This window comes from Gopherus evgoodei, chromosome 11, assembly GCF_007399415.2.
Source record: "Gopherus evgoodei ecotype Sinaloan lineage chromosome 11, rGopEvg1_v1.p, whole genome shotgun sequence".
NCBI classification, from domain to species: Eukaryota; Metazoa; Chordata; order Testudines; family Testudinidae; genus Gopherus; species Gopherus evgoodei.
The window spans coordinates 64,267,078-64,293,071 of NC_044332.1; the positions used below are offsets into that span (position 1 = coordinate 64,267,078).

Consider the following 25,994-nt stretch of genomic DNA (forward strand, 5'->3'; position numbering starts at 1 on the left):
GACCAAAGCTGAATGAATGTTTCTATTCTAACAATTTAAAAAAAACCCCTACCACTTTATTTTTATTTTCATAAGTCAGTCTGCTGTGTTCTTGCTGAATAAGCAGTATGTATTTTTATATCTGCTGATCTCTGTGCTTTGAATGCAACATTTTATTGAAGATACATCTTTCATCTGGCTATATTTTTCTGAGTTTTTTCAGTGTGTGTGTATACTGGACTGTTTCCTACACCACAAAACTACTAAGCAGCATTTTGCTATCTGCAGCAACCTAGTTTTTGTTAGAATCTGCTGAGTTTGATATAAAATTATTTAACTTTTTTGTATGCTGGGACACTTGTTGGCTCTTTTCTGTGTTGGATGTTGCACTTGACAAGGGTTTAGGTTTTCAAGACGGAGTATAATTTTCCAGAACTTACTGATGCTCTTCCCAGAAGTACAGCTATTCAGTACTTCTTCCAGTGATCTCAGAGTGCTTTAGAAACACTAATATTCTTCACTTTAGTGAGGTAGATATTTTCCTTGTTTTACTAATAGGGAACTGGCCATAGCGGGAGTCCTGTGCCAGAACTGGAAATAGTAACAAGTTCTCCTGAGTGCCAGTTTGCTGCGTTAAGCAGAAGTCCATTTTTTACTCCTATGTAAAAGTGAGCTGGATTCTGTTCTGGCTTGCACATTACTAACAGACTAATTAGTAAAATTGCAATTGCAGGAGCAACTTCTGCCCAATTTTTATACAGATAAAATGAAGGGTAGATGTGGGCCCTGCAGACATGTCATTTTTAAAAAAAAACTTAGAATCAGAGACTTGATTTACCGTTTTAGGGTTGTGTGTGTGTTTAGTAGTTAGAAGAATCTTCCTTGTACCCAGTCTTGAAATTCCATTATGGTTTTTTCTGATACCAAGCATAAATAGGAGGCAGGTCTAGATCCCAGGAACTGAGCCTACTGGTCTAATTAGTAGACACATTTCCTCTTCTGTCTACTTATTTTAGTTGTCTGTTAGACCTCACTTCCTGATGAGACATTCTCTAGGAGTGCCTGATGTAAGAAGGCTTGTGCGGTGCAAAAAATTGCTGATACATTGCATTTGCAAATTTATTAGGTACCTGCCTTTAGATGTTCTGTAACAATCTAAAGACTTGTGCTTATGGAGTGTTATACGTTCTCCAATCCCTTTGAAGTTAATAGGAACAGAAAGTACTCTACACCTGTCGGGGTCAGTCCCTGGCCGAAGGGTATGCTCTTAACTCCCATAGACCTGAATGGACATTTTGCCAAAGAGGTAAAATGGGAGCAAAATAGTGCTTTTCATGAGCAAAACCTAACCTAGGCCAAGTTCGAAATGTTGTTATACAGAGAAACAAAATATTAAAAACAATATTAAAGGAATAAATGAGAAAAAAATCCATTATGCTTCTTAATTTTTCCTGAAATGCTGCCAAGAACCTCTGACTACATTTAAATATTCATCCTCAGTTAAGGTGTTTTCTGTAGATGCTCATTTAGTTGATTTTTTTTAACCTCTTGTAATTATGAAAGCTTCCAAAAGTAATTCAAAGTGCATTATAAAATTCTGAAACCTATCATCCTTGATTTGGAAAGTTAAACATGAGCAACAAGTAGTCTTTTAGTAAAATAAGCTAGTTGTAGGGTTCAATTCTGAATGCCCCCACCCCCCAAAAGCAAAGGTAAAATAGGCCTTCTGCACAGAAGTGATTTGTAAAAACTTAAAAGAAAACCAAGTGCTGGATAATGCTGTTATACTTCTTGTTTTGGGCATTAGCACATAAACCTACAATTTTCACGTTCCTTAGAAAATACTAGCAGTTAACTTTAAAGTGTTAGTCAGGTTTTCTAATCATATGTATAACTAATACTTCCTTTTTTTTTTTTTGAGTGAACATTGCTAAAAGACAGGTTTCAGAGTAGCAGCCATGTTAGTCTGTATCCGCAAAAAGAACAGGAGTACTTGTGGCACCTTAGAGACTAACCAAAAAAAGGTTTTTTGTTAATCTCTAAGGTGCCACAAGTACATCTGTTCTTATTGCTAAAAAGATGTCCAGCGGTAGGTTTAGCTAGCCATGGTCAGACAGGTAATGTACAAACTTCCTTGCACTACTTTTCTAGTACTGTTCAATCAGCAACAGCTAACCTGGATTTGGACATGTTTTAAGGATAGTTTTTCTGGTCATGCCAAATGGAGTGAGGACTCTGATGCTAATAAATGGAGACTAGGAAAAGATAAATCCTCTTTTATGACCTGAATGGATCTCCAGAATTGAAAGGCCAATATAATTGTATTATTCGTACATCTTAAGAATGTTTTGTTAAATAATTCTAAGAATACAGTTTTCAGAGTGGTAACCATGTTAGTCTGTATCAGCAAAAACAACGAGGAGTCCTTGTGGCACCTTAGAGACTAACTGATTAATTTGGGCATAAGCTTTTGTGGGCTAAAATCTACTTCATCAGGTGCATGGAGTAGGTTTTAGCCCACAAAAGCTTTTGCACAAATACATTTGTTAATCTCTGAGGTGCCACAAGGACTCCTCATTTTTGCTGATACAGGCTAACAGTGTTCAGCATGTGAAATTTGCTTCTTTGAACAGCAAAGTTATTTTTATAGGCCAAAATTGATGTTCTGTTTTATATATTTTCTCTTTAAAGCTTAGCTTGCATGTAGTTAAATATAACTACATGAAAATAGTGTTGGGTTCAAGACTCAAAGGACTCCCTCACCCCCCCCCCCAATGTATCACAGTGAATTTCAACCTATCTGGGTACTACAGCAATTTTGGATACTATTATTAAGCCTGTGCTTCTCTTGTAACAGCATTGTTTTAATTCCAGAAAATGCCAGTGGTACGACAATAGGTGCAGTCATAACCGATCCTTCACTGCTGCTGTGGACCTTTTGGAAGGGAACTGGGAAGGAGATATAAAATGATTGGGAGAGAGGAATGATATAGTCCTAGTAACGGGCCTTTACTTATCATTTGTGTTACAGCTAGGTCTTACAGTGAGATTACAATTTTACAGTGAGGTTATCATTTGGTCCGATACATCAAAAGTAAGAATATCGTAATTAACTTCTTAGTGGTAGCAAATCGATTGCATGCATTTAAACCAAGATGTTTATTGAGTTTCATGAATTCAGTAGAATCAGATTATATTTTAAGGCATTTTGATATCTGATATCATATCTGAAGTTCACCATATTGCAATAATGTAAATGATCTATGGTACAGTGAATAACATTAATATCCAAAAGACACTATAGATACTGAATCTGGAAAGTATGGATGCATAGTTTTCCTCATCTATGTAAAGTAAAAAGTGTGTGTATATATATATAAAGTAAAAAATATTTTAAAATTTGCATATTCGATATGTGACTCTGAATATCTGTATTGTTTCCCATCATTAACTGCCTTTGGGAAACAACTTCTGCCTACTAGACACTCCAGCACTTTTGATTACAGGATCAGCATTGACTGTTGCTCAAGAACGGATCAGCAAGAGTGAGGCTTGTAGGCAAGGGGAATGTAGTCTTTTTTTCTTTTCTTTTTCTTTCTTTTTTTTTTTTAATTTCCCTATAGCTAGGACTCCTAGGCTATGGCTTCATTAGAGAGTTTACAGCGATGCATCTGCAAGCTCTATAATGTAGCTGCTTTATGCTCCTGCATGGGTTTAATTACTCCAGTCCCCACGAATGGCGATAGCTATGTTGGCAGGAGAAGTTCTCCTGCCCACATAGTGCTATCTGCACCGGTGCTTAGGTCTGTGTAATTTGTGTCACTCAGAGTAGCTTTTTCACCCACTGAGCGACATAACTTATACCACATAAATGGTAGTATAGACATACCCTTAAAAAGTTGTTTTCTTACTCCATAAAAAAGATTCTTATGGAACAGATGAATGTTGGGCAGAGAAAAGCAAATTTGCAGTGACTTGCTGTGAAAGGTTGCTCCATTCCTCAAAAGTGATAAGTATAATTTGACACTCCTAGCCTCTGTTTGCCAGAAGCTGGGAATGGGTGACAGGATGGATTACTTGATGTTTACCTGTTCTGTTCATTCCCTCTGGGGCACCTGGCATTGGCCACTGTCAGAAGACAGGATACTGGGCTAGATGGACCTTGGGTCTGACCCAGTATGGCCATTCTTATGTTTTGCTGGTTATATCTCACAAGAATAGGAGATGGGTTATCATGAATAATACTTAGCAGACCTCTAAAAAACAAACAACAAAGGAAATGTTAAAATTTAAGAAATTGTATTTTCTCTCTTAATGTTCATAGGAGGGTGGGGTTTAATATTACAAATTCCTTTCATGCACAGAATTATGCCTTTGTAAATATTTGTTATTTTCATTAAGATATTTTTCTCTGAGGTATACAAATAAGGTTAGGGTTGTGCTTTAAAAATAAGATACTTTAGAAAAACGTCAGTTTCAGGTTTGATTTAATTGGTTCATCTCCATTGGAAGTTTGTGCCTTTATGACTACTCTTAAGATACGTATTTAACCAATATTTCTGTGCCATTAATCATCACATAGTATCTTAGACTCAGTATGGATGGGAATATTAGTAGCATAACTTGTTTGCCTTTTGTTTTGCAGGTATACAAAATTGGGATATGCTGGAAATACAGAACCACAGTTCATCATTCCTTCATGTAAGCATTTGTTTACACATACACTCAAGTTCATGGTCTATTTATTTTTAAAATTAGAAAGGTAGCCAGGAATACATGGCAAAATTACTGTGCACAGGATTGAAAGTGGAATGTAAGCATTTGCCCCTGGGCGTTACGTAATTTTCCTGAAGATGTAGCCTCAATTTATGCAGAATGTAAGCTTCATTAAAAAAAAACAAAAACAATCTAGCCTTTGAGGTTGAAAGGCTGGTAAAGGAGGCTGGCTTTAAAGTAATAGTAGCACAGGTATGGTTCACCTTTTCTAGTAGGCTTAGTTCTTAAGTAGTAAAAGACCATGTAAATATGTCAACATATTTAACTGAAGAAAACACTCTAATTTACAACTTTGGGGTATGTTTTCGTATCTTCAGTTCTTTTGACCTGATGTGTTTTCCCCAGACTTTTTCAGTGTTTCCATTAATAGTTTCCCAACTGAAGTTTTGCAAATGGTACTTGCAGAAGCTGATTTTTTAACTTTTTTTTCCCGTGTAAAACTTGCATATTTATTCCATCCTCTTCATGAAAGGGTTCCTAGTGATTGGTGCCAAACTAGAGTAGAATGTAGAATTCAATTAATTTCCTTTTGGAAATCCTTCTTTTAATCTTCTGGATGATTTGGTGCCAAATAATTGATCACCTGGGCCAAGAAGCGCAGTAGTGCTTAAAAACTGTTGTTGCAAAGTAAATATTGTGGATCGTTGGGGCTGTTTTGCTATTTGGCAACAAAACTTTGGGAAACTAAGGTTTATGCATTTAATATTTCTTATTGTTCCTCTGTTTTTACTCCAGTACTATAGAACCATTTCTTTTCTCTGTAGGTTTTTAATTTGGAACTATCCACCTTTTTTGTTGTTTTGGATCATTTTTACCTTTTAAAAATACGTTTACCTGATAATGTCTCCAGTGTGCTGTCCTCAGTTTTGCTTTTCCCCTTAAACCTGTACTTTCGATGTTGCCTTGTCAGCACTGCATATTTCACCAAAAACTGGTAACTGCTAGCCCGTTACTTCACTTTAGAATTTTAATTTTAAGTGTGTTGTGGAAATTGCTATTTCTCAACAGGACGTTGAGAACAGTATTTAGGAGCTAATGTTGGAATTACAGAAAATGTTGCTGAACAAATGCCTTTAACTGAATAATCCAATTGTCGTTCTTTTTGCATTATAATATTAAAGCTGGACTTTTCACTTCAAATATGGACATAACTCTACTTACAGTTTTTAAATATTCTAATCCATGTATTTGTACACTCCTGGATATTCAGATGTTTCTTCTGTCTATTCTTCCTACATCTTTTCTTCCTTGCTAGTAATTCTAATGTGATCATAGTGGTCTGCTTTAGAGATTAAGTATTGGAGTAGGAATTACCTAAGAGATAGACAGGGAAATTATGTAACAGGCCATCAATAAAAGAGGATAGTGGCACATATATATGTTAAATCTTTGAGGAAATAAATGGATTTTAAATATCCATGAGTAAATTCAATTACTGGTATATAAAACACAAAGAAATTGCCGTCCTGTGGAAATAGCTGCAGTCTAAATGGGACTGCTAATGAAAGGATCATAGTCTGCAACGCTATCATTTGATGAAATAAAATATTTCCTCCTCTGTCCTTTAAGCCAAATTATATAATAATTACACTAATCGCATGAGTTTAAACTAATCCACCACCCAAAATGGGGTAAAATAGAATTGGTAATCCACATTAGATAAATTGCAGCAGTACTTGCACATAATTTCATACTGAAATAAATGAGGCTCTTTTGAAAGCTTCTATATTTTTAGTTTCTTTCACTCCACCTTTGCTATTTTATTTTTTTTCTTTTGACTTTAAATATTGGCTGTTGCACTCTATTTGATTCTTCAGGGGGAAAAATGCTTATTATATAACCAGTTCGAGCAGCATGCCTTCCTTCTTGATCAGTTGCTTCTCTTTCTTGATCTCCCACTCTCAAAGAATTTTTCTCTCCCACTGTTCCTTTATATAGATTTCCTGCTTAATTCTGAATATGCGTCTGTAATGCACAAGGAAACTTACTAGAAAAATAAAGTAAAAGTGAAATATTGGGCCAGTTGCATTGGCCATTAAGACTGTTTTTGAACCCCATTGGAGTTCACTGGTTCATTTTCTTTCTTTGCTGTCTCCCAGCTATTTGTTAATGTCCAGCTAAGCATTCATCTTTCTTCCCTTTGATTTTTACTGTGTGATATATTTTCAAAATATCAACTAATTGATATCCCTCCAGTGCAAGCACTCCTATTTTCTTGTGTCCATATCAAAATATTTTTTGTGTGAAAGAAAATTTTAAATACTCATTCTCTTATTTTTCCAGTTGTTACACTTAAAACAAATGGCCCCATCAGTTTTTGAGCACAAAAGTCAGTCTGATACAAATGCCTCCTCTTTCTTTTAAAAGCTTTTTCAATCTTGTGCTGAACAAACCAAAGTCAACCGCTCTGATATTGCTGAAGAAGTTCCCATCTTCAAACACCATTGTAACCTGGTTCTCTTACTACCCAGATTTAATTTCCAGTTTGTATTGTCACAATGTACTGCTTTTTCTAAATTGCTTCTTTTTTTATTTTTAAATATAGTCCGAAATGTAGGCTAGTTTCACATTCAGCAATAAATATGGAGTCATCCTATTTTAGGTTAGAGCAGGGGTAGGCAAACTTTTTTTGGCCTGAGGGCCACATCGGGTTTCTGAAATTGTATGAAGGGCCGGTTAGGGGAGGCTGTGCCTCCCCAAACAGCCAGGCATGGCCCAGCCCCTGCCCTCCTCCAACCCCCCTGACTTCTCACCCCCAACAGCCCCTCCCCCCAGGACTCAGCCCCCCCCGACCCCTGTCCCCGACCCAACTGCTCCCACTGGCCCATCCAACCCCTCCTCTCCTTCTTGACTGCCCCTGTCCCCCCCCAGTACCCGTGCCCCATCCAACCACCCCTTCTCCCTGACTTCCCCCAGAACTCCTGCCCCGACTTCCCCCATATCTCATCCAACCCCCCCCCCCCCTTCTTGACTGCCCCACCACCCCAGGACCCCTGCTTTCATTCAACCCCCCTGTTCCATTCCCTCTGACCGCCCCATAGCCAGACCCTCACCCCTGACCACCACCCCAAATTCTGTCCTCTCTCCACCCTCCCCTGCTCCCTTACCGCGCTGCCTGGAGCACCAGTGGCTGGTGGTGCTACTGCCACACTGCCCAGAGCACCAGGATGGGCAGCTGTGCGGCCCGGCTGGAGCTAGCCATGCCACTGGTCACCACAGAGCACCGGGTCAGGGTACGGCTCTGCAGCTGCAATGCCCAACAAGAGCTTGGAGCCCCGCCACCCAGAAGCTGTGGGGGAGAGGAAACAGCAGGGGAAGGGCCAGGAGCTCAGGGGCCAGGCAGGAGGGTCCCACGGATTGTAGTTTGCCCACTTTTGGGTTAGAGTAACAATAAATCACTTTAACCTGTAAAGCTCTGATTTATAGCAAGTGGTGGTGTCTGTCTCAAAACTGTTTTTAAGGTGCCCCTGCTGGGCAGCAAGAGCCTTTTAAACTTAAGTATCAAAGAGATTTATAATAGTGCTCTTAAAAATACTGCATTGGCACAACTCTTCCTTTTATGCATCGCACATGATCGTCTTGCATCCTCCTATCTGAGCTGGACAAAAATTTCTTCAGAGTAAATCTGCCAAAATATATGCATTTTTCAGGGCATGGAAACAATTGTAGTTTGGGCTGGGGAGAAGAAAACACCTGGATTGATTGATTGATTGGAAATAGCACTTTTTAAATAAAATGTTTGCTCTTGAAACAAAATTCGGAGCCTTTCATTCAGCCTGCAAAAACAATATATATATATATATATATATATATATATATATATATATAATTTATTTTTATTTGGCAAGAAAACGAATAAAAATCAGTTTTGGATCTGAAACAAACTGAATATTTTAAAGATTTTTTCCAGTTCAGCCATGGAAGAAGAAAAGGAAAAGGAATTATTTGCTCAGTTCTACTCCTGTTGAATGCTTTTCTCCCTGTACCCCCTTACCATCTATGTGTAAGCTACTATAATTTATAAATATATAATATCATTCGTATTTTTGTCTCACTCTTCTTTTCAGTCTTGGCTCTTCTATGGTTCTTGCTTTCTCTGGTGATATTTGACTTGTCTTCTTTTCACTGCTTTGAGGTGCAAAGTAGGATTCAGTAGTAAATCCTTAAGATTTTTATGATGAGCAAGTGCTCAGTTAAGATCCTCTTTTCGTTAGTAAAAGTCACTATCTCCAAGTGGTTGGATTAGGATTTTTCACATGTTGCTTCAGCATCCTTCACAGGTCTAGGTATTGACCAATAACTGAACACCTTTTGACTTACATATGGAAGTTTATATGACAGCTGACTTCAGGAAAGGGTTTAATTTTAAAGGTGATCTGCAGAGTTGAAAATTTACCAGACACTCACTAACCAGCAAGCTAACCCAACTAGCCAAATGAAGCTGCAAAAGATTGGAGGGGAAGGTCAGGTGCATCATACCCTTACTGGATTAGGCTAATGATCTATCTATCGAGTATCCTGTTCTTGATATTGGCCAGTACCTCACGCTTCAGTGTGCAAAACCCCCATAATAAATAAAGAAGGTGCCTGTAAAGGGAAGTGTCTTCCCAAATTTCATTCTTGTGTCATGATAAAGGTAAATAAGAATACTTGACTTATCTTTTCAATAGTATTCATTATTTTGTATATCTCCCTCATATTCCCTCTCTCTAAAAGATAAAGAATCTAAATATTCCTATTTGTCTTTGTGGAAATATTTTTCCCCTGACTTTAATTCCTTTTTTGAATCCCTTCTTGGTCTGTTAATCTCTTTTATGATGAGGTGTCTAGAACTAAACTCAGAGTTCAAAGTGAAACATCCATTTATATAATGGCATGGTACTGAAAATATCTTTACCCATTCTTAATGCATTTTAGTATCTTGTCTGCTTTTTTAGAATGTGGGTGCACATTGCGCAGCTGTTTCCTTTTTCTCCTGTCTTTCTGGCTGCTGAGTGGTTGTTAGTTGAATGTGGAGGTAAAGTAGTCCATTGCCTGTTGAGGCAAGCCTTCAACAGGTGAAATGAACAGCCAGTTTGACTGTGCTAAAATATTAACTGCTTCCTTGAGTAGTATCCCTATGGGTGCTCCGCTTCAGGTGCTCGTGCATCTCTTGAGCTCTTGATCAGAGATTTTTCAGTGTAGCAGTGTCCATTCGATCTGTGCATGCACCCTTTGGCTCCTCATGCCACGCACCAAAGCTACATAGGAGTGTGTGGGGTGAATCATCTTCAGTTCCATCTCACCTGCCTCAGCCTGAGACCAAGCCCTAGTATGTCCAACTTGAGCATGCCTTGGCTTTCTGTAATTCTAATATTTTGTACAAGAGCCCACGATCAGCTTCGGCAACCATGACGTTAGCTACTGCTTCAGTACCGATCTATTTGGTACCGCAGGAGTTCAGATATACTAAGGACCTCTTGATAACAGATTAACCAGGGTCTCTGCTCCTCATGGGTACTGAGCGTCTCTTGGTACCAAGAGTCTGATCTCTGAACTACCATCTTCCAGTACCACAGGACTCTCCACTGAGCGTGCTCCTTTTTTGGATGAGATTGCAAGAGGATGAAGACAACTTCAATTGGTCTCCTTTATCTTTGTCCAGGCTTCTCCAATATATCCATTCAGGAACCCATTCTCTGAAAATCATGGGGAAAATTGGGCTTATTAACAATGGTGATGGAACCAACCCTGGATGCTACCTTTACTTCCTTATGCTCCCTGCCGCCCCCGGCTGCCAATTGACAATTTACCAGACCACTGGTGCCGTTTCATGGGGGGGCCAGAGATGTGCAGCTTTCTCCTCCTTAGCCAGCCCCTCGACTGGAGGAAACATTTGAGTACCAGGAGGCTAGGGCAGATAAGGAGGCCACCTCTCAAACTCCTACTTCATCCTCATCTCTGGACGAGGTGGTTGTGGTTCCGCCACCATCCAAGGCTGATGACTTTTTCAGTAATTTCATGATCACAGAAAGAATGACTGACACTTTTCAGATTCCTCTAGGAGGCATCAAGAATTCACAACACAAATTTTTGGATATCCTGCAGTCAATAAAATCCCCAGAATAGTTACCCATCAATGATGTACTCCTGGATCCAGCTATACTGCTGTGGCAGACACCTGACATTATTCTGCCAACGTGTAAACAGGCAGGTAAAAGTATTATTTTCTTTTTGTTTTCCCACCTCCCCCACCTAGTTCTCTGGTGGTGGATGTGGTAAATGAGCAGGGTAGACAGTATTTCAGTAAGTCTACCCCCATATAAGGACCAGAAAAGGCTGGATATCTTTGGGCCAAGGGCCTACTCTTCAGCATCCCTGCAGTTCAGGGTTGTGATTATCCAGCAGTCATGCCCACATATAATTTAGCAAATTATAACAAGTTCACAGCTTTTATTGGGCGTCTCAAGCACCACAAAAACATAAGGAGCAATTCCAGTCCATCATCTCAGAATGGCACTTGGTGGCCGAACCATGCTTCAAACATCCTGTGATGCTTCACACACTGCTACAAGTTGCATCTCTATGGTGGTGGTGATGCACAGGGCATCTTGGTCATTTCTTGGGGTTTCGAAGAGAAGCACAGACCGCCATGGAGGGACCTCCTCTTCAACAGAGCTGTTCTTGTAAACCACAGATGGGTTTTTGAACACTCTAACAAACTTGAGGGCTACTTTACAATCCCATGGCACATATGCACCTACAAATAGGAGAAGGTTTAGTAGGTCACAGACCACCCAGAGACTGCATCCCGCTGTTTTCCAGGTCCCATAGATCCACCAAACACCCTAGAAAGAGGCATAAGTTTTAAAGAGAGAGGGCTGCCCAACTGCCTTCCATGACCACCTAGCAATCTTCAAAACAGTGTTGATGGATTGGTCAAGGGCTTGAATCCTCCCACACTTCTGTATTCACAGCTGTTCCTACTAGCTCACCTCCCTGCACTTTGGAGACTGCCGTGCCTACTTCCAACATGCCTAGAGGTGGATCACTACAGATAAATAGGTCAGAACATTAGGTTATACCATACATTTTATGTCAGACCCTCCCTTCTCCATCCCTCAGAAGTCACCTCAAGTGGCGCATTCACAGGGACACTAGTTGATGAAAGTTGCTCATTCTGCACAGTAATTGTGGTTCTTTGAGATGTGTCCTCCCTATACGTGCTGCACTACCCACCCTCCTTCCCTTCTGGTTTGGACTGTTCCTTAGGGGTGTTTTGGTAGAGAAGGAACTGCGGGCAGCTTGCCCACACCCCTATATAGCATGAGAAACGTAGGACACGTGCATGGGCCAAATGGATGCTAACAAGGTAAGTAACCACTTTTTCTGCATTGTATGCTTAGCATTGCAGCATGTTCACATTTTGTTTTCATGAACTGTGTTGTATTATTCAATCCTAATAGTGTTTCGTTATAGGTGGCCTTTCAAATGAGATTTTAAGTGTTGTGGCAGACTCATCATACCTGCACTGAAGCTAGGAATGGTAAACTCTTTCCAAGTGGCAATGTTGTAGTCTATTAATTCAGAATATAAAGCTTCATGTATCCTGAAACTTCTGTCATACTTCAATCTACAATGTCATTTGTATATTTGTTGCTTATTAAAGGTATTGCAATCAAGGAATCGGCAAAAGTTGTTGATCAAGCACAAAGAAGAGTTACGAAAGGTGTGGATGATTTAGACTTCTTTATTGGGGATGAAGCAATAGAAAAACCAACTTATGCAACAAAGGTATTTAAAGGATAGTTCTTTTCTGTGAATTTAATACTTCTAAAAAATCCACTATAAAATAAATGGTTTCTCATTGATGCTTAACTGCAAAGACTCTGTATTTTTCCATTTTTAACATGTACTTTTTAAAAGAAAATAATATTCAAATGTGATTTAATATTCAACCAGTTTCTGGTAACTTTCAAGACATTTTGTCTTCATTTGGAAAAAGTTCATTAATTTTTTTTCTTTGAAGTAACATTAGAGAGTGAAGCACAGTTGTTTACTGCCTATTTTCCAGCATAGATGAGTGCTTATAAAGACTTCAGAATTTCAAATTAATCATTCTAGGGTAGGAAGAACTTGTAGCACAGTATTCTTACTGTGTAGTTTGCCTCCACTTTTAGTGACTTTTTTTCCTGCAGTTACAATCAATCAATCAGACTTCTTATTTTAAACTTACGAAATACATACTGATGCATCTGTTTTAACAGTGGCCTATCCGCCATGGTATAGTTGAAGACTGGGACTTGATGGAGAGGTTTATGGAGCAAGTTATCTTTAAATATCTAAGAGCAGAACCGGAAGATCATTACTTTCTTTTAGTGAGTACAAATTACTTCCTATTTATGAAAGAATATGTAAGAATTTTGTGTTTATTACACACACAACCTTTTATGTAAATAAACCTTTAAGCTGCACCACCTATGTAGGAGGTTAAAGGTCATGTGCATTGGTTGAAGCTAGGCTTGTCTGGCTGCTTCTCTGTAAGTTGCTTCTTTATTTTTTTTATGAACTTTAAAACCAAAGGAGTGTCTGATCTACAAACTCCTGTTCTTCCTTTATTTCTATTGCCCCAAACTTTCTCTGTTGCAACAGCTCTTCATTGAAGTGAATAGTGATGTCATGGAAACTACATTTTAGGTAAGTATTTCTCCAGTGATGCAATAGCAGTCTGTGCGCTGTATGCTAATAGCAGTTGTATTAAAACGGAACAATTACTGTATCACTTGGATGCAGTTGCTAAAGTGTTATTTCAGTTGCCATACTTTTTACAGAGCCTGTGGAAACACGGAGTGTAAATCTATTCAGTGGGATTTGTTTTGCAGCTTTGAGTAGTTCTAGACATTTTATGATTGGATTTGGGGCAAGGTCTGAGCCTTTTTAATTCCTCACAACTGTTGCTCTAAGCTTTTTCTTGGCTTTTGATAATTGAATGTGCTACACAATTTAGCTACAATTAACTTGTCAAGTTGCCCACAACTTCAGTCTTTTTTACAAGACTTTTTTTTTTTTTTTTTTTTTAAATACACATACATAAGTTAAAAACATAGGACTGGAATGAACTTTCTGGATCATTAAGATCAGTTCACTGCTGTCACAAGCAACCTTGTTGTTTAATCCTATTCATGAATTCATCAAGCTCCATCTTAAACCTAGCTAAGCAATTGTTCCCACTCCTCCTTTTGGGAGGCAGTTCTAGAATCTCATTCCTCTGATGGTTAGAAACTCTTCTAATTTCCAGCCTAAATTTATTCATGACCAATTTATAACTTTTCTTTAAGATTTCCCTACTATTATATATAAAAAAAGTAAATGCAGAAAATGGCTCTAGTATCACAACCATAGTTTGTTCCATGAATATAGAGTGTGTATCTCCATCCACTAACAAACCACATTGAATCTCATTGAAATTGGTGCAACTTCAATGAGGGTTGCAGGTTGAAGTCCATATTCCTCCTTTACTGGAACTGTAGCATATGCCTACACGGAAGCAACAAGTATGTTTTTCTTCAAATATTCCTCACTCATAGAACATTCAGAATGCATACTTTCAAAGAACAAACACAGTTTATGATAGTAGCACATCATATGTATTCTGTCCCAGTCTCCCTTTTTAATATAATTTATTCAGATCATAACAGCCTATCTTCTGATATTGCTTTAAGAAGAAAATAAATCATCATAATCATGTTCAGTTAGGTGAATGGCTGAGTTAAAAATGGGCTCTTTGTAATTGGGGCTATCAAAATACTTGAAATATACAAAAGTCCTTTTTTTGGATGATAGTGGTATATTTGTCAACGGATACAATGTTGCAGTGAAATAACTGCTCATGATAAGAGGATACCAATATATCTTGGTAAATTGCGGCAGGAACTGAGTTCCACATCACTTCGTGTTTCTGCATTATGACACACACTTTGATATCCCTATAGTGCAGTTTGCATTAGATATCTAGCCTTCATGGGAATTGACAGGTTTACTAAATTAAACAGTTTGCTGATTTCTTTTTAAAGCACAGTATGAATTCCTGCTATTTGTACCCTGGGTAAATTATTAAGATCACAACCTGAAGACTTTTCTTGGTGTGTTTTTAAAATCTGAATAAATTCAAGTATCGGATTTGAATTGATTTTAAAAATCACTTCTGTCACACAGACTGAACCTCCACTAAATACTCCGGAAAATAGGGAATATACTGCTGAGATAATGTTTGAGTCCTTCAACGTTCCAGGACTGTACATTGCTGTTCAGGTGAGAATGCAACTGTGAAGTGGAGGGAAGGAAGGATGATTTTTCTCAACTTTAATTTAAATAATCTTTAAACCCAATGAGAGAATTGAGCATAATTCTACTGGTTTGAAGATGTTTTGGAGATTGGTATTTGAGTCAGAGGTTTTCTTTGGGTGATTGGCTCAAATCCAGCGTAGTGGTCAAAAATACTTACTCCAGCTAGCAGCCAAATGATATTATGTAAAATTAACTGTTGGTTTCAACTCAGTTCATAATTCTAGTGCTTTTGTTTAGAATGCAATACATCTTCAATTCCCTTTTCAGTACATGGTAATTTGTGCTACAGTACTGTCAAAATCAGATGTACTTGTTACAGAGTCATATTTTTTCTCATTTTTATACTGAATTTAACTTTTCTCTGACAAATTTAATAAGTTTCATTCTTTGAGTCTATATAAGGGAAACATTAAAAGTATTCAAACATTGAGTGCTTAGGTTATTTTGATTCAATTGTGCTTAAATAGACTTTGCTCACTTTGTCTTTTTTTGTACCTTCATTCAAAGAGTATAAAACATCAGCTGTAGAGGAATCTCAGTATAGGCTTTATGCATCAATGTAAAACTAAAGGTTCAAATTCTGCTCTCTTTTGCAAGGCTGTCCTTGCCTTAGCTGCATCTTGGACATCGAGACAGGTTGGAGAACGGACATTGACTGGCACAGTTATAGACAGTGGAGATGGTGTTACTCATGTTATTCCTGTGGTAAGTATACTTCAAAATATCAAAGCCGCATAATGTAAGGTTATATCACACATTGTAACCTTGCTGAAGAGAACACTGATATGGGAGATGGCTTTTGTTGTAGTTAAAACGTGTAAGTAGAGGAAAAGGAATTGATAGATGAAAATGTAATCTCCACAATGAGACAGACAAACATGTGAATATTCATTTTGATCGTTCTTAGTTAAAAATACATGTTTTAAATGGTGAGTTTGCTACTTACAAAATGTTTTAGCTCATTAAAATTTCAGAAATGATGCAGAACTTGGAATAGTTAAGACATTTCAAATCTTAAATACTGTAAAGAGTAGTGCATATACTGTATAAACAGTATATCAGATAATAGAATCATTAAGTCTTCTGCTTTAAGCTTCCTTTTTGAAGGTTGGTAAATCTAATCTCCTGTTAAAACATATGCAATTTACAAATTAATCCTCATGAACACAAATATTCCTTCACTTATGTTAGAATTAAACACTTGCCTCTCCTTTCCTTCTCTGACATGTGGGGATAGGGAGGATGGAATGAAAAATTATAAAAATGTTGGACCAATGTGATGTGCTAGATGTCATTTTGATCACTTTGCTAGACTGTTTGTCCCCTCCCGACCTTCAAAACTCTCATCTCTTTTGCCTGTGTAGACTGTAAACTCTTGCATACTTATGCCTACGACTCTTGAGTGCTGTTGAACAGTAATGGGTGAGGGAATGCCTCCCATCACTCAGTGGCACTCGCTCTATCTGGCTTAAGGAGCAAATACAGAGAGTAAGAAGTTGTTACTTTAAGTGCTGACAGAATGGATGTGTCCGGTCTCTGTTGCCTGTAAGAGTGGTAACCAAATGCAGGGCCTCAGAAATGGAGAATAAAGAGCAATGAATAATGGGAATGTCCTCTGGGCTCCATCAAAGGGACAAGATTATGAGATGGATTGTGTGTATAAGTGTAACTCTGATAAATCTGAATTGTAGTAGTGAAGGACCCAATCCTGTAAGGATATGAATAACTATTTTCAGAATTGCACTCTATATGCTTTAATAAATAACTGTAAAGCTAATGGAAGGCATTTCTTTCTCCTCCAAATTAATGTTACTTTCAGGCTGAAGGCTATGTGATTGGCAGCTGTATCAAACATATTCCAATTGCAGGACGAGATATAACATACTTCATTCAGCAACTGCTGAGAGAGCGAGAAGTAGGAATTCCTCCTGAGCAATCCTTGGAAACTGCTAAAGCAGTGAAGGTAAAATGAAAATTCATGAATGGCAAAGTTATACTACAATATAAATTTATTTTTAAAAATCCTGTTAAAAATAACTCCCTTCTTAATGATCTTTCTAAATAATAATATAAGTATTGATATTTAAATACCTAAAATATAACGTGATATTAGTATACCAATGTCAGTCTAGAACCATCTTTTCCCCTGAGATGTAACTATTGTAATTCTTAACTGGAAACTCTCCTGGTGCTATCTGTAAAATGAAAAGCTATAATGACTTATCTTTTTTTAATTCACACAATGCACAGTCAACCTGTGGAACTTGTTGCCAGGGGATGTTGAAGACCAACACTATAACTGGGTTCAAAAAAGAATTATTTAATTTCTTGGAGGATAGGTCCATCAATGGCTATTAGCCGAGATGGTCAGGGATGCAACCCTATGCTCTGACTGCCCCAAAGCTTCTGAAGATGGGACTGGATGACAGGGAATGGATCACTCAATGATTTCCCCCTGACGTATCTAGCATTGACCAGTGTCGGAAGACAGGATACTAATCCAGAATGGCCATTCTTATGTCCTTATGATTTCTTCTGCATAGGTAGCTATCTTTTTCCCTCAGTACAAATCTGTTGTAACTGATCCACTGAAGGATGTTCAGCTGTTAAGTACATTATACATTTAGTACTCATTTTTCATTAGTGTCAAAATTTGAGGAAAAATGGAATCAAAACCAACTTAGCCCATCAAAGCATGCTACTTGCTCCCAGTGATGCATAGAAATGATTAAAATTATTTAATTGTATATAGTGTCACTTGAACCATTTTTTTTTTGTACTCTACTGTGTAGCTACTTACCAGCTTCCAACTCTTTCCAAGAGCCTGAATCATTTTTAAAAAGGAGCCTTATTTGTACTATATTTAATTGGGCTCAAACAGCTCCATATTGTAAGTACATACCATTTTTTTCTACTTTGTTGGGGGAGATTTCTACAGATGTGTATATTTAATTTTCAGGAACGCTTTAGTTATGTCTGCCCTGATTTAGTAAAAGAATTTAACAAGTATGACATAGATGGTACAAAATGGATTAAACAATATACCGGAATCAATGCAATTTCAAAGAGAGAATTCACCATTGATGTTGGCTATGAGAGATTCCTGGGGCCAGAGATCTTCTTTCATCCTGAGGTAAGTTGGGTGTGAATTATAGTGGTCTTCAGATTTTTTTCAATTCAAGCTGTAGAACAGCAGTTTAAAATTGGTATGCTAAAATCTAAATACATTTGAAAGATGTGAAAACTTGCCTATCTGTTTACCTTTTAAAGTAGATAATTGCTGCTTTAAAAAGCGAGTGAGTTTTCCTTCTTGATATTGGGTAACCTTTCAGTATACAAATTATAGCACTTGAGCAGTCAAACACAGTATAACCCTAGAACGTTTTAAATAATTGGATTGCTAATATGGGTTATTGTTCCTCTTCTTTTTGCTAAGCATTTATCTTTTAAAATTAAATTTCTTCTTACCCGTTGTGCATGGTTCTGTCTAGTCATTTAAAATACCAATTTTCATTTCCTTAAAAATTTTCCCTCCCACTTCCCATTCTGTGCCACTAGCCCTGTTTTCAGGGTCATTTTAGAAAAAGCAGATAGGAATTACTCTACCTATTTCTTCCTCAGTCCCTTCTCTCTCTTTATTCTGTTGTCATGGCCACTTCCTCATTCTGAGTTAAACTGTATGCTTCAGTACTGAGCATCTGAGAAGGTTGGGAGGTCTTTGAACTGTTGCAAAAGAATCGTTAAAGTTACAAAAGCAGTACAAGAGAACAATTGGCAAAATGGGGAAAAAAACCTAATCGCTTCTTTCTTTCCTTTTTTAAACTTTTTACTAAATGGCCATTAAAATAAATACTCAGGTTTCTGTTTCTCGTATTAGTTAACAGTTGCACATGTAGTGCAAGAAGATGGCTTGCTTCATTTATTTCCCCCCCCCGCACCCCTTCTGTTTGGTATAAATAGTGCAGCATTTGACTTGACCGTTTTCCATTTGTGAAGGTGCAGGAGAGGGGGAAGGGAGAAACCACTCAGAATATCCTTCCTGTTACTCCTGCATGTACTAACACTGCTTTTTCAATTAAGTGAGTGTCTGGGATTAATCTTGAGTGTTCCTGTTTTTCTTTCTCTTGCATGTTGCTCTCAAGTAGTCTGACTCCCTATTACTAATGAGCTTCCTTCTCTTTCAAGTTTGAGTTCTTTCTTTTCTCATTTTCCTGGGATCCCCTGAGTAACCTGAATACACATAGTAGGTCAGGAAAAGGGGGTTTGCTTCTAAAAACCAGAAGATAATTACTGCTGTTTCAAATTGCACTTTGATTCTTGTTCTTCAAATTAAACAGCAAGATTTTTAAAGTATATTTTAAAATTATGGTGTTAGCTACCTAATTACAGCTGTTTTTAATATTCAATTTGACTTCTGATTTTAGTTTGCTAATCCTGACTTCACACAACCCATTTCAGAAGTAGTAGATGAAGTTATTCAGAATTGTCCTATTGATGTTAGACGTCCTCTGTATAAGGTCAGTAAGAGTGAAGTTATTTTAAAATAGTTTTGTTTCAGTGAGGTCCAAACATGCATGTCCGTTACTAGATATAGATGTCATCTTTTTATACTGAAATAGTTTTTGATTAAAAGCAAACTCCACTGTCATTGGGTCTAACATAGAGAAGACCACTCAAAGTGAAGACATTTTCGCCAACAGCTTAACTTTAACCAAATTGCAGTTTGAACATTTTAATCTGTTTTAATGTTTCAGGACTGTAATACTGTTTAAAAAGAGCAGGAGAAAAAGGGTTAAAAATGGAAAAAAAGATTAGGGAAAGAAAAGGTGATTGTAGGGATCAAAGGGATTTTAAAAGCTTTTTTTTAAACAATTTACCTTTCTTCAAAGTAACAGCCCAATTTGTGTGTGGTATTTTTTATCTAGCATTTTAAAATTTGAATGATTTAAAATCTGTGTAGTAATGTAAAAAGCCATGTCAAATTGGTGACCATAGGCTGAATATCCATGTCCAGGGCTGAATAAATACTGAGGAGCTAATTTTTAGAATGACTAGTAATTCTTAATGCCTCAATTTTGGGTGCCTACATTGACACCCTAAAGAGATCTGATATTCAGAAATGCTAAGTATCCAACTTCTGAAAATCAATCAATCCCTGGTAACCTCTCTCCAATAGAGTACCCAAAAACGGAGGCACCTGAAATCACTAATCAGTCAAATATTTAGGTCCGAGTCCTTGTGAACAGGAAGCACGCTTAATATAATTATAATAATCAGCATCTGTCTTCACTCTTATGTACAAGACTAATAACTAACTTTTGATAGTCTTAATTACTCGATGACCTATTTCTAATGTATATGCATATTCATTATAGAATATTGTCCTATCTGGAGGTTCGACCATGTTCAGGGACTTTGGTCGCCGTTTACAACGAGATTTGAAAAGAACTGTTGATGCCCGGCTGAAACTCAGTGAGGAGCTGAGTGGTGGCAGACTGAAGGTTTGTTTCCTTAGCCAATACATTAAACTAATGTTCATGAGTCATTAACATCTCTTTATTATGCTTTTTTTTTTAACTGAAAACTCTAGGTCTTAAGTAACAAATTACTGCAATGACACTCTTCCATTTGTGTTATCATTTTGAACTAAAGTTGATTCTTCTTTTATATAAAGATCTTCTAGATTATTTTAACAGGATTAATGTACTGTAACGGACTCCTGAGAATAGTCTCCACACAATACTTCCCTTGCTTCACAGCTGGGCTGCCTATCCCTTGCAGCAGTTATGAGCTGTAGAAATCTCAGTGTATGTCTCCACTGCAATTAGACACCCGCAGCTGGCTGGTGCCAGCTCCTGGGGCTCAGTCTCGGGGGGGGGCTGTTTTAATTGCAGAGTAGATGTTAGGACTTGGGCTGCAGACCAAGCTCTGGGACCCTCCCACCTCGCAGGGTCCTACAGCCCAGGCTCCAGCCTGAGCCCAAAGATGTATGCTGCAATTAACAGTCCCTTAGCCCAAGTCAGCTGACATGGGCCTGTAGCAGGTTTTTAATTGAAGTGTAGACACACCTTCCCTCTTCCATAGGGAATAGGTCTTACTCCTGTTATGGGGAGAGGGCACTCCACCCTACTGATGAGATGCTGACCTTGACCTTTTTGTAAACCAAAAAAACAAAAAATGTCTGGGGAAAATGAGGTAAAATGAATGTCTATTCTTCGTGGGTTTTTTTTCAAAATTGGGCCCTAAATCTAACTTCAGTGCAGCGTTTGTTGGATACGTCTTATTTTTTTTTTGGGTTACTCTAGCTATATTACGTCCTTACAAACACTAAGCATCTCTTAGACATTCTAATAATGTTTTCAGTATTGGTGTAGCTGTGTTGGGTCCAGGATATTAGAAAGACAAGGTATGTGAGGTAGTATCTTTTTTATTGGACCAACTTCAGTTGGTGAAGGAGACAAGCTTTTGAACTTACATTGAGCTCTTCTTCAGGATCCATTCCTGAAATTTTAAAATTACATGCGCGTACACACATTCCCCTGATTGAAAATAACCTAATTGAGTTTTCGCGAAGACTAGCTGACAGAACTACTTGAATCAGTCAACTGCTTTCTGTTTCTGACATTGCATGTCTGAATCATCTGTAGTGATCTTCATATATCTCTGGGGAGCCAGGGAGGTAGACTAAGGGCATGTCTACATTTGCCCTCAGAGCAGTTGATCCAGCGGTGGTCGATATTATCTCATCTAGTGAAGACGTGATAAATTGAGCACTCTCCCATTGACTCTGGTACTTCACTGGAGCGAGAAGCATAGGTGGAGTCGACGGGGGAGCGCCAGCAGTCGATTTACTGCAGCAAAGACACTGCAGTAAGTAGCTCTAAGTACACTGACTTCAGCTACACTATTTTCGTAGCTGAAGTTGCGTAACTTAGACTGACTTAGCTCGCCTTCCCCCTCACCAGTGTAGACCAGGCCTAAGTAGCAAAGGGCATGAAGGACATAAGCAATGAGAGCCATGGGGACATGACTGAAGGGTTTGTAAAGACGGGAGTTAGCAAGTGTGGTAATCTGAGGAAATAAGGTGGGTCTGTGCGAGAGAGGGAGGGAGACATGGGTGGCTGGTGACTTGGCTGTTGAGGGAGGCTAGTCCCCAGCCCCTCCCCTTGTGCCCAAGGCCTTGGCCCCCCTTATGCTCCCTCCTTCCCCCCCAGGAGCCCAGAGCACCCCTGGTGTGGCCCCAGCACCAGCCGCCCTGACTTCCTGCAGGAGGCAGGCCAGCCAGGCAGAGCACTGTAGACTGGGAACTGCAGGAGGGGGCCTGGCCTGGAGGTGGAGTGTGGGTGGGACCACACTAGGCTATTTAGGAATGCACAGCCTACCCTTGCCTACGATACCTACCGCCCATGGAGGGAGAGAGATATTGGAGGGAGGTGGTGTGATTCCAGGAGTGTTTCAAGCAATGATTACATAATTGCAGAGACACTTAGCTTTTCCAGCACTGCTGCCTTGACTCTGACACACCATCAGCACTGGTGGAGCCACACATCCTATGCCAAAGCCGTGCTACAGCTAGGGCTTCCCCATGGCACTGTTGCTTTAATATCCTAGTGCATCCTTTCAGTCGTGGATGCTCAGCACAGAGATATTGGACTCCATCCTAGACCAGCTCCTAGGCCCTTTGTTCTCCTCAACAGTAAATCAATTATTGAAAAAGCAAAACACGTCAGACTTCCTTATTGCGTCATTTTAAATAACACTATTAGTAGTTGCAAACAATAACTTTTCAAAATGATTAAACTTACCTGCAGTGATTGCTTGAAACACTCACAGAACCACAGCACCTTGCTTCCCTCCAATAAATCTCTCTCCCTCACTCACACACCTTATTTCCTTAGGTTACCTACCACACTTCCTAAATTTCAATCAACTTCATGCACTCACACCCAGCACACACTCAGATATACCCATCATTGTCAAACTACATCGTACACACTATTTCCTGCAACACCAGTACTCCAGATAGTGAGGAAACATCCGTTTCTAACCACTCAGAAGTTTGGCATTACAATTTGTGTGTTTTGTGTGAAAAGATGCTTCTTTGTGGGTGATCTAATTTAGAAAAGGAAAAGCTGTGACTGTAGATTATGAAGTGATGACACACCTCAGCTAGGAATTTCCTGGTTTTTATTATGATTGTTTAGGTGGAATCGCCACATAAAATTTAAATTAACTTTTAAAATAGTTTTTATTTGGGGGAATAGTAGGTGTGTGATAGTTGTGTAAACATAGCATAGTGCACATATACATGCTATATTTAAGAAACGATTTAATTATGAGCACTAAACTTAGATCTGTAAAGAAAAACGGACACTCTATTTAGTATAATTAGTAATGGCAAGTTTTAATTGTATTCATTTTGTTTTCCTTTGTAGCCCAAACCTATTGATGTACAAGTCATTACGCATCATATGCAAAGATATGCAGTTTGGTTTGGAGGATCAATGCTGGCTTCCACAGTAAGTTGTTTCTAAAACTTAACGTGGTTGTCATTCTAGGTACACTTATGAATCCTATTTTATCCTTGATGCACATTCATAACACCTACTGATGTATTTGGGGCAGCAAATATAAACCCCTTTGAGTCTAATGAAGACTTTAAAGATTTAAAGGAGCAAATGACAACCAAGTGTCATGAAATGTATTTGTTTATAATAGTTACATTATTCTAAATGAGTATTCAATACTGTATTTGGCTTTATGGCAAAATGTGATGTCTGTTGTATGGGTTTGTTTAGCAGTAATTCAAAACCAAGTATAGAGTTTCCAAATTCAGTATACCTTTCTTTTCCCAGTTGTTGAGATTTCCATATAGTTGAAATGCAAGCAGAGCATCTGACGTTTTGTTTCCTCTTTTCCAGCCTGAGTTCTATCAAGTATGCCACACCAAAAAAGATTATGAAGAGATTGGTCCTAGCATCTGTCGTCACAACCCAGTGTTTGGAGTCATGTCTTAAAACTGACCCGAGAGGGGTCAGGGCTAGGGAATGGGGGAAGAGGAGGGTCTTTCTGATTACTTGTTTGTCTGGATGGCGGGTATTAAGATAACAAACATGACTTGACAATAAGAAAAAGACCAAACACAATTAAACAGGAATATTTTAATAAGTGTCTCAACATGCGGATATAGTGGAAAGCCAAAATAATTAAGTGTTTTTCTTTAGATTGAATATTTGAACCTGTGTGTAACAAAACAAAGAAGTGGGTTTTAGTTCTTTCTGTGCCCTGATATTTTGTATATTGATGAATTATCCAAGATTTGATGGGATTTGACGGTGTGTAGATAGATAATCAGCTCTCTAATGCTTCAATTGTACTCTTACATGTGTACAATGCAAGAACTTGTTTATATTTCATACTTTTTTATACTTTGAGGATAAATATCAATTAAAGAAAAACTGTAATATTTGAGGAAAAAATACCAGTGACCAACTTAAGGGTAAATTAAAAAATATATATATTGGGCACATGAAGCTTACTCATGTGACTCTAGTTATTGCAAATTATGACCAATCTGAATCCTCGGTTCCAACTTTGGAAGTGCTTTTGGAACAAAGAAGCTAGTATCTTGGGTTAACCGATGCCTGCTAGTGCTTTCTGATTACTCGGTGCATTTTCATTCTATTTCTTGCTTAAAAAAACAAAAGTAAAGACAAGACTGTTGGACCAGTATTGCAGTTCCGTAGTGTCATTTCTAATTAAAAAACAAATAATCCCGTTATCGAAAGTGGTGTATTTTAAAGCCTAACACCATTCCAATAAAGGCACAACATTTCTTTTTATATTTGTGTGAGGCTTTGTTGATCACATTGCATGAAATCTTCATACACATCTCAGCTAGTTTGCAAGATAGAGATCACTATGTGCATTGTTCAAACTAAAATGAAATTTTTAGAACTGAAATTTGTGGCGTCATCTAAATTAATCAGTCTATACATCTCAGTATTTGGTCTTTCTTCATCTCCATAGCTTATTGCTACATTTTTTTTCTTTTCATTTCAGAGACAGCATTGCCCTTTTTCAGTTTTCATAGCTTATGTGCAAACATAAAATGAAGCTCAAGTTTTTATAGTTTCTAGAAAGAAGTTGAGTGTATTTAATGTGATCTGCAATTTCTGTTAATGTTTGAACACAGAAAATACAGGGAAATCTTTCTGAAGAATGTGTAGCAGGAGGATTTTCTGCTGGACTCACAAATTTAGTTAAACCAGTTTATACAGAAGACCACAAGAGGGAGATCTTTTTACTTGATTTTTTTTCTCCACTGAAATGAAAAATGGAGACAGTTGAAATCAAGGGTAGAGGAAAGAGATGAACATTTGGATGTGATATCTTTCAGTCACTTGGAAGAAAACACAAAGCATGACAAATGAGAGAGCTTTCCAGAAAATGAGGATAAATATGGAAAGGCATTTTTACAACTATTACTAAGACATTTCATGTGCAGCAGCTAAATATAAACAGAATCTGGAAGCAAAATAAGAAACTGTTAAACAGTCATGATATAAAATTGTCTTAATATCTTTTAAATAAAATGCTAGGTACAATTCCTGTTCTCTCCTGACAACTGCTATAATTTCTATGTGCTTTGGTCATTGGTTAATGATATTAGTGCAAAAACATTCCACTTGGCTTCCAAGGTTTACTTAGAGGCCTGAGCGTAGTACTTGGAGATGGAAGCTTGAGTTCTATTCCAAGCTCTTACATTAACTCAGTGTTTGTCCTTGGAAAATTCACTTAACTTCTCTGTTTGCCAATCTATAAAATTAAGGATTATATACTTCTCATGTATATTGTAAGGATTAATGTTCTACCGCACTTTGAGGAAGTAAACTGCCATATGAGTAGGCCCT

The 25,994-nt window shown here is 38.0% G+C and overlaps 1 protein-coding gene across 1 annotated transcript in view; it reads left to right on the top strand.

Annotated features, from left to right (window-relative positions):
- Positions 1 to 24,923, top strand: part of ACTR3 (actin related protein 3) — a 47,258-nt gene extending 22,335 nt beyond the window's left edge. Inside the window, exons 2-12 of the mRNA XM_030580136.1 lie at positions 4,625 to 4,680; positions 12,404 to 12,528; positions 13,002 to 13,112; positions 14,950 to 15,045; positions 15,679 to 15,786; positions 16,901 to 17,044; positions 18,041 to 18,214; positions 19,506 to 19,598; positions 20,457 to 20,582; positions 23,517 to 23,600; positions 24,003 to 24,923. Coding sequence (XP_030435996.1) covers positions 4,625 to 4,680; positions 12,404 to 12,528; positions 13,002 to 13,112; positions 14,950 to 15,045; positions 15,679 to 15,786; positions 16,901 to 17,044; positions 18,041 to 18,214; positions 19,506 to 19,598; positions 20,457 to 20,582; positions 23,517 to 23,600; positions 24,003 to 24,098 — 1,213 coding nt within the window. The 3' untranslated portion in view covers positions 24,099 to 24,923. The remainder of the gene's footprint in view (positions 1 to 4,624; positions 4,681 to 12,403; positions 12,529 to 13,001; positions 13,113 to 14,949; positions 15,046 to 15,678; positions 15,787 to 16,900; positions 17,045 to 18,040; positions 18,215 to 19,505; positions 19,599 to 20,456; positions 20,583 to 23,516; positions 23,601 to 24,002) is intronic.
- The last annotated feature ends 1,071 nt before the right edge of the window (positions 24,924 to 25,994 follow it).